The sequence below is a fragment of the Musa acuminata genome, unplaced genomic scaffold (genome assembly GCF_036884655.1).
Source record: "Musa acuminata AAA Group cultivar baxijiao unplaced genomic scaffold, Cavendish_Baxijiao_AAA HiC_scaffold_1138, whole genome shotgun sequence".
NCBI classification, from domain to species: Eukaryota; Viridiplantae; Streptophyta; class Magnoliopsida; order Zingiberales; family Musaceae; genus Musa; species Musa acuminata.
Genome location: NW_027021350.1, coordinates 224,664 through 238,474, shown reverse-complemented (window position 1 = coordinate 238,474; position 13,811 = coordinate 224,664). Strand labels below are relative to the sequence as shown.

The window sequence follows — 13,811 nt, the reverse complement described above, 5'->3', positions numbered from 1 at the left end:
TGCAACGGTGCTTTCCCTTGATGCCGTCCCAGAAGCACACATCGGGGGAGGTGACAAGCCATGTGGATGCATCGTTCGTCTTCCTGCGCTCTTTACAGCAGAAACCATTTCAGAGCTGTGGAAGCATGCAGTGACTCTCAGTCTCCTCCATGGATTGCTGTCCCGCAAACAGTGGGAGGAGGTGACAAGAATGAGCATATTTCATTCCCACTTAGTTTCTCCCTCTCATGTCTCGGTTCTCGGTGGCAGCACCCAATCTGATCCCGCTCATTTCCTGTGCCAAGCTCGTCATGTCTACAGTAACATACCATCCTAACAGTGAGCAACTGGTGATGGACTTCTTCCTCCTCTCTCTCTCTCTCTGTCCTTTTCCTTTGCCTGGTCTTCGTCAGCGTCGACGGGACCGCCCAATCGCAGGCTACGAATCGGGCGTGGACGAGCCGCGTGTCCGAATGACCGGATCTGGACCGTCCGTTTCGCCGACGCGTCCGCCTGGTGCCGTGCGCCCAGCGGCAGGTGCACTGAAGTGCGGGCCCCGCTGTCCACGTGTCGCCGTCGTTCTCGAGACACAATGAAACGAAACAACCGACCAACGCGTCTACCTGGCTGTTCATTGGAACTTGGTGGGCCCGAGCAACCTCCTGATGATATGTCAGGGGGTGAGTGGTAGGAACCGGCAGGCTTGTGGCAGCGTGTTCGCGATCGAAATCATGACGGTGACCACATCACGCATGATCAGGACTCAGTTGGACGGCTGAGATCGTGTCAACGTCGCGCGAGGACGGGTTGGGGTTTCTTCAGGCCGGCGGCACCGGTCGCTTTACCGCAATAAATAGTATGGGGAGTGGGGTTGGAAAACCGAGGCGTAGAGCGGGAAAACGCAAAGGAAAAAGGTGAGCGGTTGCGGCCTCTCTCTGTCTCTCTCCCCCTCTATTATTAACTATTTCTTTCATCGTGACCTTCTTGGCTTTCTGGTCTGCCCCACTCCTCTCTCCCTCTCTCCCTCTCTCTCTCTCTCTCGATCGATCGATCGATCGATGGCGGTTTCCATGGACAGCTTCTCGATTCGGTGAGTATACTCTCTGAATTGTTTCTTTTGACGTTGATTTCTGATTGGGGTTTGATTTATTGGTTCTCGTTCGGGGATTGAAAGAGAGTACGCGGCGAGGATGAGGAGCGTCGACTACGACAAGTGCTGGCCGTTCGCGGATGAGAGAACCGGGCGGTCTTTACCCCCGATTCCGACTCGGAGATTTCGGTGGTGGGTCGATGAGATGCGGACAGCGCGATCCGCCGGCGAGGCGGTCGATCCGGTCGAAAGAGCTGCCGTGGGTATCGTTGTTGAAACCCGGGACGGACCCGGGGTTGACTCTGCTGATGACGGCCGCGGCCTGGATGCAGGCGGCGAGGAGGCGTTGGCCTTGGAGGGGCAGATGAAAGCTCCTCCTCCTTCCATGGCAAAACAACGAACGCTCAAGAAGAGATCTCTTCTCGAGCTCTTTGCGGTGGCCCCAATGATTCACGGTGTACAGGAACTAGACGGCTTGGATGGTGGTGGAGGCATAGAGCAAGGAGAAGAAGCAGCTGCCGCGAAGAGCGATTGTGGGATCGGCGATGGAGGGGATGTATTAGAGCTGATGAAGAGAAAGAAACGGGTCAAGGAAGGTAGGAAGAGGAGGGTGAGAGAACAGATTGGGGCAAACAAAAAGTTGAAGGTCACGAGGAAGATGATGGCGAAAAAGAAGAAACTCAAGGTTGAGATCCGTGCTGCTAAAAAGGTACGTGGGATGTTCTTGAGGACGCATACTTTACCCCCAGCCTTTCTGTATCTGTATGCAATAATTTCACTTGCTTACTCTTACACTGCATAGCATGTGGCTGTACTGGCTGTATGGATCCTGTACCTTTGTATGCGGTAATTTTAGTGTGACTATGGATTGCTTAATCATGCTAAGGGTCAGGTCAGGAAGATCATTAGGGTATAGGGGGAATACGGATCATAGCTATTTTTGGGTGGATGGGCTATTGATATTTCATGTGGATTTTGAGTGTAGTTGGGCCGTTGGTGGCTGGAATCAGCTAGGGCTTTGGTTGATGAGTGGCAGGTGCACGGCATCTGCTTGGCATGGATTGCTGTGCGTGTTCCGGATGTGAACAAAGTGTCAGCTGACGTTTTGGGTCTAGGAAGCAGTCTGTAGGTCGAGTGAGAACATTGCTCATTCTCTCTTTTCGTCCCTTCATCCATTGATAGCGGTGAAGCTAGGAAGGGCATTGCGTTTTGCACTTGCTCCAGCTTTTGTGGATCTATTTTCCTTCATTGGCACGATTATCTACTTCATTGTGGCCACGGATAATTTTCCTTCATTGGCACGATTATTTACTTCATTGCGGCCACGGATAATTTGTTTCAAATCTACTTGTCCAATGTTTGATTCACTTACTTCAAAGGATTCGAGAGTAACCCTGTTAAGAAATTGAACCAACCTACTACAAGATCGAAGAGGACCGAGAAACACCTCATTTGCATGAAGGATTAACAAAAAATGTATTGATAGTCTTTGCATTATAAAATATGTCATTGCTACCGTAATCGAGGTGCAGTACTATAGATCATTGCCTATGATTATTAAATCAGTCAGCTTCTCACATGATTGATGGTTTAGTGTACCCTTGTACCGATCTGTTAGCTTGATGTTCGTCTGCTTTGTCACTTAACATATAGCTAACTGCAGCCCATAAAGTTATGTCTTTTGGTGAATTAAATGGCATTTGAAAACAAAAGAGGGTTCATAGTATAGCAATTTGTATATTTTATTTGCTGTAAGTTCTCTCCTTTTGCCCTTAAAGGAGGCTAATATAAAACCAATGACCACTAGAAGAAATGATATTATAGCATTGGAGTGACATTGTCGTTTTGTTGGAAACATAAAATAGAAAAACAAAACAGCTTGTAAGATGAATTAAATTACTAGAAGAAGTCTCAGGATTGTTCCTTAATCTAGTTTTTTCTGGGGTGAAAGTTACAATTTGGAAGGACAAAATTTCCTTTTTGCCGTAGATAACACTATTCATCATTGCTGGAAGATTTCACCTAGAACCTTGAGTGAATATATAATTGTTGAACGTGGGAAAATGAATAGGTCAGTGATGGTACGAGGTGTGGAGAATTTCCAGAATTGTTTCTTAATTAGTATAAGGCACAAGAGATCATTTTCTTCCTAAGAATTATTGAGATGATGAAGGCACAACATATTAGTGGCACAATATACATAGAGAATAACAAAAAATGTTGGGGGTCACAATGGTAAACTCTTAACTTGGGTGAATAAAGTTGAGCAACATACAAGTGAATGAACCAAAACATAAAAATATCACTTTCTGAAATTTATGAATGTACTTTGGAAGAAATCATATGGCAAAAATAATACTTAATAATGCCAACTTTTCCTCATGAATTATTTAGTGTAAATTGATCTATTAGAAATTGGGGAAGAAGATACATGGAACAATGGGAGTACTAGGAGAGAAAGAAAAGTTTTCTAAGGCACAAACTTTTGGAACTTTAAAGCATTGTAGATTCAGAGAAGTCAGCTTTAGATATCTAGGGAAACCTCAATTTTAAGTATAAGATACTTGAGCTGGCACAAAATAATTATATACTAAAATAGAAATTAATCAAGTCGAGCCATGTTAGATTTGAACGGAGGTTTAGTCTTTAGCCTGAGTATGGATGAAGCTTGAGTATGGGCTGGTCCTTTTGTTGATTGGTTATGAAGAAAGAGGCTAGAGCAAGTTTAACCTATGCGTATTATTGGTGGATGATGATAAAGGAAGTATCCTTGATGGATAAAGATAAAGGAATTGTTATCATCATTAAGCCAAAATTACATCAGTTGTCCATTCGCCACTTCAAATAGGGATAAGGTACTGAATAAGAACTCGGTGGTGGCCAAAGTTATACGGGCCTCCTTTGAGGCAAATCAATTGAAGCAACGTGGGTCCTCTCTTGTTGTCATCCTCCTCTCCTCAATCTTTTCATTTGGCTAATCGAATGTTCTCGATGAGGTTGTCCCATGAATTGATAGAGAAGGCTATCCTAAAGGAATCTATCTATGGGTGTGCTAGGATTGGCAAGTGTCTTGGGATTTCTAGAACTAGTGTCATAGGAGGACAAGGAATCCTAGTACAAGGAGTTCTCATGGAGAACGAAAGGCCTAACAATTAGGGCTTAGTTCTTCTCTACCCATGTATCTCTAGGTTTCGGTGGTGGGGAGAGCAAGATGTGATGAATACTTTGGGTGGTCCTAGTTTCTCTCTAGGGTGTTTAGAGAGGGTGCTCTCTAGGGTTTCTAGACAAGGTGAGAGAAAGGTGTAAATTATTTGGGGTCTATGTGAGACAGTATACAAGGGAATTATGTTTGAGTGGAGATAACTTAAGGGTCTTATAATTGATCTCATATGGTGAAGAATTTGATTTTTCTCCATGGATATAGGCAAGAGTTACTAAACCATGTTAAATCTTGTGTCGGCTTTTTGGTACGTTCTTGATTGTTGATCTCTATGATTTCTTTTAGTTTTTGAAAGTCTTCTCTTCCTTCCTAATGAGTGGTATTAAAGGCCAAGAGATTTGGTGATCAAAGATTCAACAAGGATAAGCGACGAATATTTGAAGGAGTGTGAAGTAAAACTATTTTCTCTTTAGGAGGAACAAAAGTGAATAAAATACTCACCAAGGGAGAGATTGTTGAGATTGATAAGTATTGATCAGAGATTCAACAAGGACGAGTGACCAATATTTGAAGGAGCATGAAGTAAAAGTATTTTCTCTTTAGAAAGAATAAAAGTGGATAAAATATTCACCAGGGGAGAGATTGTTGAGATTGACAAGTATTTTAGGATTCTTGGAGTAATGTCCTTATAGGACAAGGAATCCTAGTACGAGAAGGAATCCTTATGGAGGAAGTAAACCCTAGTAGGGTTTAGTTTATCTACAAATACCTATGTATCTCTAGTTTTGATGGTGGGGAGAGCAAGATATGAAGAATACTTTAAACTAAATTTACATTATAAAACACCAATGAGATATAAAATGAAGATATATACCTAATTCGGACTTAGATACAACTAGGACCAGTACGGCTTCAGTACCCCAATTTGCATTTATTACAGTGGTCCTAGCACCAAAATGAATGACGTGAGTTGGGGATCAATGGATCAGGGTCCTCACATCAATTAGTTTGGAAGGGATTTAAGATAGAATTTAGTGAATTTTGAGAGACATTAGAGAGAAAATGAGAGTGAGAAAGAGAAGGAGTGAGACTAAGGGCAGATTTGGGGGGTTTTGGGGACTGCTTATAAGCTCTAGAAAACCCTCTACTTTTCTGGTTATATACAATTGAAATTAGACAACTTAAAACTAAATTTATATCATAAAACAATAAATGAAATATAAAACAAATGTATGTACCTACTCAAACTCGGACGATGCATCTAGGAACAATACAAGTTTGATACTCTTAAATTGAATTTATTACAATGCTCCTAGCACCAAAAATGAATGACATGAGATGGTCAATGGATTGGGATCCTCCATCAATAAGTTTGGAAGGGATTTAAGAGAAAATTAAGGTGAATTTTGTGAGAAATTGGAAAAAAAAGGCTCTCAAAATGCCTATTTAAATGATTTTCCTTAGTATAGCTCCTGACCAGAGCAATCTTTGATTGTTCATGAATATAGACATTTTCTATTCTACCTTTCCTAGGAGCTTTACACATCCTTCACAACATCCTTGTCTTAGTAAGATCATCATCTTGTTCAATTATTTCTGAATGTACACAAAAGAACTGTCCCATCTCAGTTGTATAGAGAAAGCTAACTAGCAGCTTTTCTAGTTCACTGTATTGGTAGTTCTCAATCTATCATCCCAGCTTAATGATCCATTGCACCATCCTTGACTCTGATTTTAATCCTTTAAGCAGTTGGTCATAATTCTGTGCTGCCTTAATTAACAAGGATTTGAAAATCTGAATATATACCTGCCTTTAATGCTGACACTAAAATCACCAGAATTTGATATAGAAATAAGTTAAGTTACCTTTCCATTTGTTTATCTTGAATTTTTGTGGGAAGTTCACCTATCTGCTTTGTATCTTTTGTTAATTGGTTTTACAAGTCCTGTTTGTAGTTTTGCTTCGTCTTTTACTTCATTTCAGGAGCAATTTATGAGCTAGTGTATTTTCTGTTATGTAGTTTCATCTTGCTTGCTCTGTTACTTCAATAAGTATTTATATCCATTGTGAATATGGATTTGCACATATATGATAGAAAAAGAAGGGATTTCAGTTTTGTAGATATATCCTGTTGTGGTAACTGGTGGGCACTTTATGTACCATGGTAATGCTCCTTGTTGACATTATGTTGATAGAGGCATGCCATGGCACTGATTATGAAGATATAAATGGAAAATGAGATGGGATGATTTATAATGATGGCTTTTGCCAAACAATAACACTGATGGATGGTGGAAGAGAACCAATTGGCCATACTCTTTGATTACAGGGAAAGAAAAAATAGAGGTGCTAATGACCTCATGTTTATTCATTAGATGTTTTTTCTTTTATATAAAAAGTAGATGTAGCATCTTAAAATTTGAAGCATCCTCATAAATAAGAGTGTGCATCAAAGTTACTAGGTTTGCTGTGACACACTTGGAACCACCATCCAGAGTGGTAAATGGTCCAGTTCATGGAAAAGAGACATCCTATGTGAATAGATCAGCATGTGGAAACAAGACTCAAATAATTGCAAAAATTAAAATTAATTCTTTGGTCCATTTAAATTGAAATTTATCCCAACGTTTTGGTTGTACATGTTGGGATTGGAAGAATCTGAATTTGGAAACCTCTTGACCACAACTGCTTTTGATGAGTATCAACTAATGGTAGTAACACATATCAACTATATCATGTTTAGGTACTGTATTGTACCAAAGAACAGCAACACCTTTTGAAAATTCTATTTTTCTGTAGGTATCCCATAATATACTGAACAAGGATAATATATGCTACCAGGTTTAATACCTTGGTCATTATTATATTTGGCAATCCTTATTTATAATATTCTGATATGGATTGGGATGGGCTGATTTTCATCCATATTTCATGACCGGTATTTTTATGTTAAAGAAAATAAAACTGATATTTAAGAGAGTTTCTGATCAATAGTAACGTTTATGTGCCATCCCATAATGTATGATTGAAAATCCTGAATAACGGAGTTGTTAAATATAACCAAGGTAGGCAATACCGAATGATACCGCCCGTACTGGGTGGTACATACCGGTCCGACAGTATACCGGTACGCGGACCGCCCGCTACCGGGTGGAACGAAAAATAAGAATAAAATAATATATATATTTATATATAAATATTTTAAAAAAGGCGACATTCGGCGACGTCGCCGAGGCGATGCGATGTCGCCTTTTTCGGTGAAGTTGCCGAGGCGACGCGATGTCGCCTTTTTCGGTGACGTCGCTGAGGCATCTATTTCGGATTTTATATATGTATATACATATATATACATATATATATATATGTATGCATGTATATATATATATATATGTATGTATGTATGTATATATATATATATATATGTATGTATGTATATATATATATATATATATGTATGTATGTATATATATATATATGTATGTATGTATGTATGTATATATATATATATATACATACATACCGAGCGGTATACCGTTTCGTACCGTACCGAGCGAACGTCGAAACGTTGGTATGGTACGGTATTTCGAACCTTGAATATAACCATCTTGAATAATTTGTTCCCAAACTAATCAAACCCTCAAGCTATTCTTTTATCAGAAAGCATTTCAGAGGATGAAAAAGCTCAATTTCTTTATTTTATCCAATTGCATATGATTTTTAGGAGGCTTATTAAATTTTAGAAAATCCAAATAAATTTTAAAGCAACCAACGTAAATTGCAATTTCTGCCCATTTGTTCAAGTCATTACTATGTGAAACTGAATGAAGAAGCAGGCCTAGTTCTTGTATTGGTTTTTGTTTGGTAACTTACCCTATTGATATCAATTATCTCAGCCAATTTAGAGCAATATATTGCCCAACAAAATATAATTTACCATGGAGACATATGTGTATGAAAATATTAAATTGAAAATTGAAGAGCTAGTTTCCTGATATCGGCCATTATTCAACAAGTACCAATTTCAATGTATGTGTTATGATAATAAAAATGGTTGATTATTCTTTCTTTTCTTTCTCATTTCAGCACTATTGAAGTGATATCTTGTTCCATTTTGGCATTTGTGTCCCAACTAGGCCACTATGATAACCATTCTTAAAAGCACCAGGAGATGCAGAACGATGTTGAGCTTTACCATTAAAAGAGCTGAGTAGGTATGGCTTATGGTTACACTATTACCACCATGATGAATGAAAATTAATGAATCACTTGATTGGAGATGCTTGCATAACTGTGTCGTGCAATGTAAGATAAGGAATTGGGTTTTTTCTGCTTTTTACTCCATGATACATTTGGGTTGGCATGGCCATTTAGTTTTATTAAGTTACCTGCATGTCAGTATGATACTACACATTGATTTATCAATGTAATTTGTGGTAAACCATATTGATTTGTTTTTCAGATCATTTTTTTGTTCCTTATTTTCATTGTACTCCAGTGTAATTTGTAGATGTTTCTCTCCAGAGGATGAGCTTATATCAGCTTATCCAGAACTTAGTTAATATTTCAGTTTTTGCAATAAAACCTAACTGCAGTGGTAGGTGAATTTCTCCTCATGGAAAAGATGAGATATATTTTACCACTACATCCTACGATTGTAGGAAGTTCTCAGAAGCTAAAAAATTATTGTCCTTTCTTTTCCAGGGCAAGAAGTTCAAAATGGCATCTCCAATTGATACTTGCAAACTACTTAGAAACAAAGTGTATAAACAGTTCGGAAAGATGCATAAAAAACATGTTCATAGCCAGACGAAGCCAACTACAGTCAGAACTTTCCTAAAGAATTACATCTTTAGACTTGTTCAGTATTCAAAATTGGTTTCCAGAAACCAGGTGGTAGCATGGGTGCCTCCTGCACATACTCCTCTTAAGAAACAAAAAAGAAGTATTTCTACGAAGAAGAGAAAGACAATAGAAAGAGAAAATATGAAGTGCGGTGATATTGTAGAGCTATGTTGCAAGTCAGCCAAGCGTTTGAGTTTTTCTGGTAAGGATGGTGGATCTGTGCTTGCCAAAAGACGTTTTCCTTTACAGCTGCCTTACTTGCAAACTCTTTGCAAAATAGTTTCTGATGTCTTGGCTGCACCAACAGATCTGGAGAATTTGGAGAAATGTCCATCTGTCACTGAGGGAGCTCAGTTGAACTTGAATGATAGAACAGCTCAACTGAACTTGAATGATGGAGTTATTGCAGGAAATATTGAGACAGGTGAAATTTCCTTTGAAAAGCAACTCACTGGTTCTTATGGTCATGTAAATAATAAAGACTCTGCAGTCACAAAAATGACACCTTTGGTTGGATTTGACTTAAATCAACCAGTGCTGGATTGTGTTGATTTAAACCATGATAGTCTGGATGGATCCACTTTGACACCTAGTCCCGCGTACCTAGCTGAGCATAAGGATCCCAGTCTTGTGAACAAACATGGCCTTGATTCTGATCCTGGAAACTGTCAGGAACAAAGTTTTTCTCTAACCTCAGATGATATCTACAGTTTTCATGATTCTATTAGACAGTCTGTTTCAGTTTCTAATGCAAAAACTTCACAGTGCCATTATTTAAACCGAGACAAGCAGCATTGGATATATTGTTCAGACCAAAGGGTCATGCAATCCACTGAGGGTCAAACTCATATGATGGACCCTATGAAATATGTATGTGATGAATTTCCTGAATTTCAGCCAGTGCATCATCTACCAAAAGACATGGTAATTAGCACTTGTTCTTCAATTATATCAAAGGCTGCTGTAGAAGCATCACCAAATGTGCGGCCTTTTTGGAGGGACACGTGCACAGAGGAAGGTTTCACTGGGTTGCCTCTTAATTCACAGGGAGAGTTTATCCAGTTGCATCCTGGTAATAGGGGGTTTCATGAGGTAGATAAGATGCCAAATTCTGCATTGAATTCTCTTCAGGTTCTTCCCTCTTCCAGTCATTTTCAGCCCCAGTCTAACCATGTTAGGACAAATGACAAGTTTCCTTTTGCACCAATTTACCATGAGGATGATCAACATTGGTTCTTGAAGCACTACTATCCTGCAAGTAAAGTAGTGATATCTGACTGTTCTACTGAGTTGCAAGGTCTTGGAAAGGTGGAGCATCAATCCGATGACAAAACTCAATTTGACAGTTGTGATTCTAGACAGATGGAAATTTGTTGTTGTGGGTGTACCGATCACATCGTAACAGGAAATTGCTTTGATAGGTTGAATTCTCATACAGAGAGGGACTTGGAGCTAGGAGTTTGGCCTGCTATCCAACCAACTATGCGTCTGATGGGTAAAAATGTCACTGTTGGTAGCTACCACAAAGAAAACCAAGAATGTAATGGAGGGAAAACCTATACTGACAAGGAAACTATGACTACCAGCTGCCACACCACAAGGGTGTATGACAAACCCATTTTGAAGAGATGGCATGATGAGGAATGCATTTTGCAAGCAGAATCTAGGGCATCAAGGGAATTTCCTTACAAGTCATTAGAGGTACCTTCAAACTATTGTTGTATATCAGCAGATAAACATATGTTTGATTGGACACATCATGGTTTTAGATCTCATTGGTTAATAAGTAATGCGAACTCTCCCAGTGGTAATTGTGGCTTTCAAAATATAAATCCAATTCCATGCCAATCTTTTCTTAGCAAAGCATCAACTTCTGCAGCTCATCGTTCCCCAGTAACTCAGTTTTTGGATATGGGACAGTTTAAAACATTTGGGACATCCCATCCGCAAAAAAAATGCCAGCATATGCTTCTAAATTCATCCCAATGCAGACACAATCATAGTATATCTTACAACATTCCATCAACTTCCCACCCCCCATATGCTAATCAAGTGCCTATCCAAACATCAAGTGGTCCTTTTTCACAAAAAATTCCCCATTGGCTGCTAAATGCAACCAGTCAACAGCCACCTTTTATCCCTTTTCACCCAGTTGCAGAGGATCAGTCCTGCACCATAGCAGAAAATAGTGGTTCTCCTTATGCTTCATATTTAAAGCACATTACAACTTTCCCTTGTGGTAGTAGCAGCATGTCTCAAACATATGATTCGTATGCTCCCATGTCTGTAGTTTATCCTTCATCTGTTTCAGCCTTAACAACAGATAACTTCAGTTCAATGTCCTCAGATTATGGATACAACATCAAAGCTAAAGATGGCATGAGATTTGACTTTTCTCATGTTAAGAATCAGAATCATTCTAAAAGATGTAGAAAGCCTGCAGCCAAAGATGATAAGATCATTGAAAGAGTGAAAGGGCCTAACCTCAAACTTCAAGAAGACTTAAATTCTCCTACATCAGTTATAAAAGAGCAGCTGCACGGAGGGAAACCAAATATTATAGGATCATTAGAAATCAGTGCTTGTGCAAACAGAAGAATAGATGTCCTTTCAGACGCAGATCATGAAACGGATATAGTCGTGGTTTCAGGTTTGTCATTCCCCTTAAAATCTGGTCACACAAGATCACGACCTGTTAAACTTAGTGCAGGAGCAAGGCATATACTGAGGCCCAATGAAAGCTTGGATCAGGATAAATCTCATCCAATACACTCAACTGTACCTTCTACTCAAGGAACTAGTGCTGGCAAGGATGATGTTTCACAGGAGAAAGCAGCAAAGATCTGTAAGTTTTAAATTTATATCGACTACTCAAGAGACAAAGAGATTTCGGGATGATGTCTGCAACTGTGTATCATGGAACCTACTTTTGCTATGTCAGTAACCTGGATATGCTTTATAGGAATTTTTTTTCTTATTCCGTTTGCTTATGATGTGGAAGGAAAAAATTTTAATGATCCCCCTTCTAAATATAGTCACGTGCAATAGTGTGTGGAAATATTGGCTTTGTATTTTCTTCGTTCTTGTTGACATTGTAGAACTGTATCAATAGTTAACTTGTGTATTTATCCTAAATTCAGTATACTTATAGACATGCTTATTGCAAGTTTTGATATTTGACTGTTCTCTGAGATTGAGTCTCCTTAAATAAGATTGTCATCATTGGTGTCTTTAAGGGAAAGAAATCTCATGCTTTTGCCTGCTTCATGAGATATTGTCTTGTTTTTCGATTTTATGTTAAAAAAATAAATAGTCAATATCTGTTGTCATCAGTCAATCCATATGATCGATATGTACTGGCTTATCGGTGCTATTTAAAACCATGTGGTCAATACACAAACTTTGCTGTTTATGTTCACTATCTAATGTCAATCTAGTGTGATCTTTAAGTTTCTTAATTTCGAGAGTCATGTTCCTGTTAAATTGTTTGTATTCTGTAATGATGATAGATCTGTGTCCTTTTTATTATGATGATAGATCTGTAATGATGATAGATCTAATGATGATAGATCAGCGAAACAAGAGAAAGAAAGGGGACACTATGCTTTTTTTTATTGCCTCGTGGTTCTTTGACTTGATTATGTTGAAAGATATAAATTTTTATCTTTCCTTGGTTAAAGAATGTTGAGCACTATAATGGCAAAATACAATGCAGAGTTGCTCCTATTCATAGTTAACATGTCACATTTGACTGATAGTAAAAAAGTCTGGACAAGGCGATGCTGCTCTTTGCTTCATGTCCTTTTACAATATGCATTATTTCCAATGAAATTTATTTTTCATATAGGAATGATTTGTTGGTATTTGTCAGAAAAATGTTTCCGTTTTATCTTTTCTTACAATAAAAGATGCTATATTATATTTACATAGATTTTAGATGAGAAACACAATTAAATTTCAATTTCTTGGTATCATCGTAGTCATAGTTCTGATTCACTGTCCTTTACGTTCTTCTTCATCTTCTTTCCATCTACAGACATTGTTGTCGATATATAATTATTTGAAAATGCTTGGGAATTACCCAATTATAGTATAGCTTTGCAAGGTATGAATACTTTGTAACACTGCACCTTTTTGCTAGAACAGTGTAATAGTAGAATGTGGGAAATTGGGAACAACAAGATTTTTGTGCAAGAATTTAGGTTTTGGTGCTTCCTCTATCTGTCAGTGTGATTAATATGGTATTTGTTCTTCGCTATTACTCGGCAGCAAGCTGGAGTTGGCTTTAGCATGAAACCAATTTAAATGGGATATATGATATCATAGAATACAAGATCTTCTGATACAATCAATTATTGTTGTTTATTTTTTTTAATGTTCCTGTGTTTCTGAGATTTATTAGATTGTTAGGGGCATCATATATACAATGCTGTATTGAATGGTTTTGCTTTGTGTTTGCATCTCATGTTAAATCTTGTTTACAATCTCATGCCTAATTTTATATCGTTATGCGATAAAAAAAATAACCATGAACAATTATTGAGTATGCCAATCACTCACTAGCTTAAAAAGGATATTTAAATATAAATCTTTTGAGAAGTTTTGCCTATGCGAGGAAGAAATATATGGTTACCTTAAATGGTCATAAAGAAGACCATTTAGAGGGGATGGGTTTTTGACACCTCTGTTAATATACTAAATCCATACACCAGTCGGACTCAGCCAAAACATGACCATTT

The 13,811-nt window shown here is 38.5% G+C and overlaps 1 protein-coding gene across 4 annotated transcripts; it reads left to right on the top strand.

Annotated features, from left to right (window-relative positions):
* Positions 1-863: 863 nt before the first annotated feature.
* LOC135671180 (uncharacterized) lies at positions 864-12,247 on the top strand. 4 transcript variants are annotated; one of them, XM_065179143.1, is made up of 4 exons: positions 864-1,069; positions 1,154-1,778; positions 8,932-10,773; positions 11,420-11,819. In XM_065179143.1, the coding sequence occupies exons 1-4, from the start codon at positions 1,038-1,040 to the stop codon at positions 11,453-11,455; spliced, it is 2,535 nt and encodes an 844-aa protein (XP_065035215.1). In that variant the 5' UTR covers positions 864-1,037; the 3' UTR covers positions 11,456-11,819. The 4 variants fall into 4 exon arrangements, with proteins under 4 accessions (XP_065035215.1, XP_065035213.1, XP_065035212.1 ...); XM_065179141.1 differs by having other exon boundaries at positions 865-1,069; positions 8,932-9,274; positions 9,380-12,247; XM_065179140.1 differs by having other exon boundaries at positions 865-1,069; positions 8,932-12,247.
* Positions 12,248-13,811: the final 1,564 nt, after the last annotated feature.

What these genes read in the sequence shown, in the direction of transcription:
- LOC135671180 (XM_065179140.1), top strand. Translation starts at nt 1,038, where the DNA reads ATGGCGGTTTCCATGGACAGCTTCTCGATTCG. An exon ending in ATGGACAGCTTCTCGATTCG is followed by an intron (nt 1,070 to 1,153) that starts GTGAGTATACTC and finishes GGGGATTGAAAG; the next exon opens with AGAGTACGCGGCGAGGATGA. An exon ending in AGATCCGTGCTGCTAAAAAG is followed by an intron (nt 1,779 to 8,931) that starts GTACGTGGGATG and finishes TTTCTTTTCCAG; the next exon opens with GGCAAGAAGTTCAAAATGGC.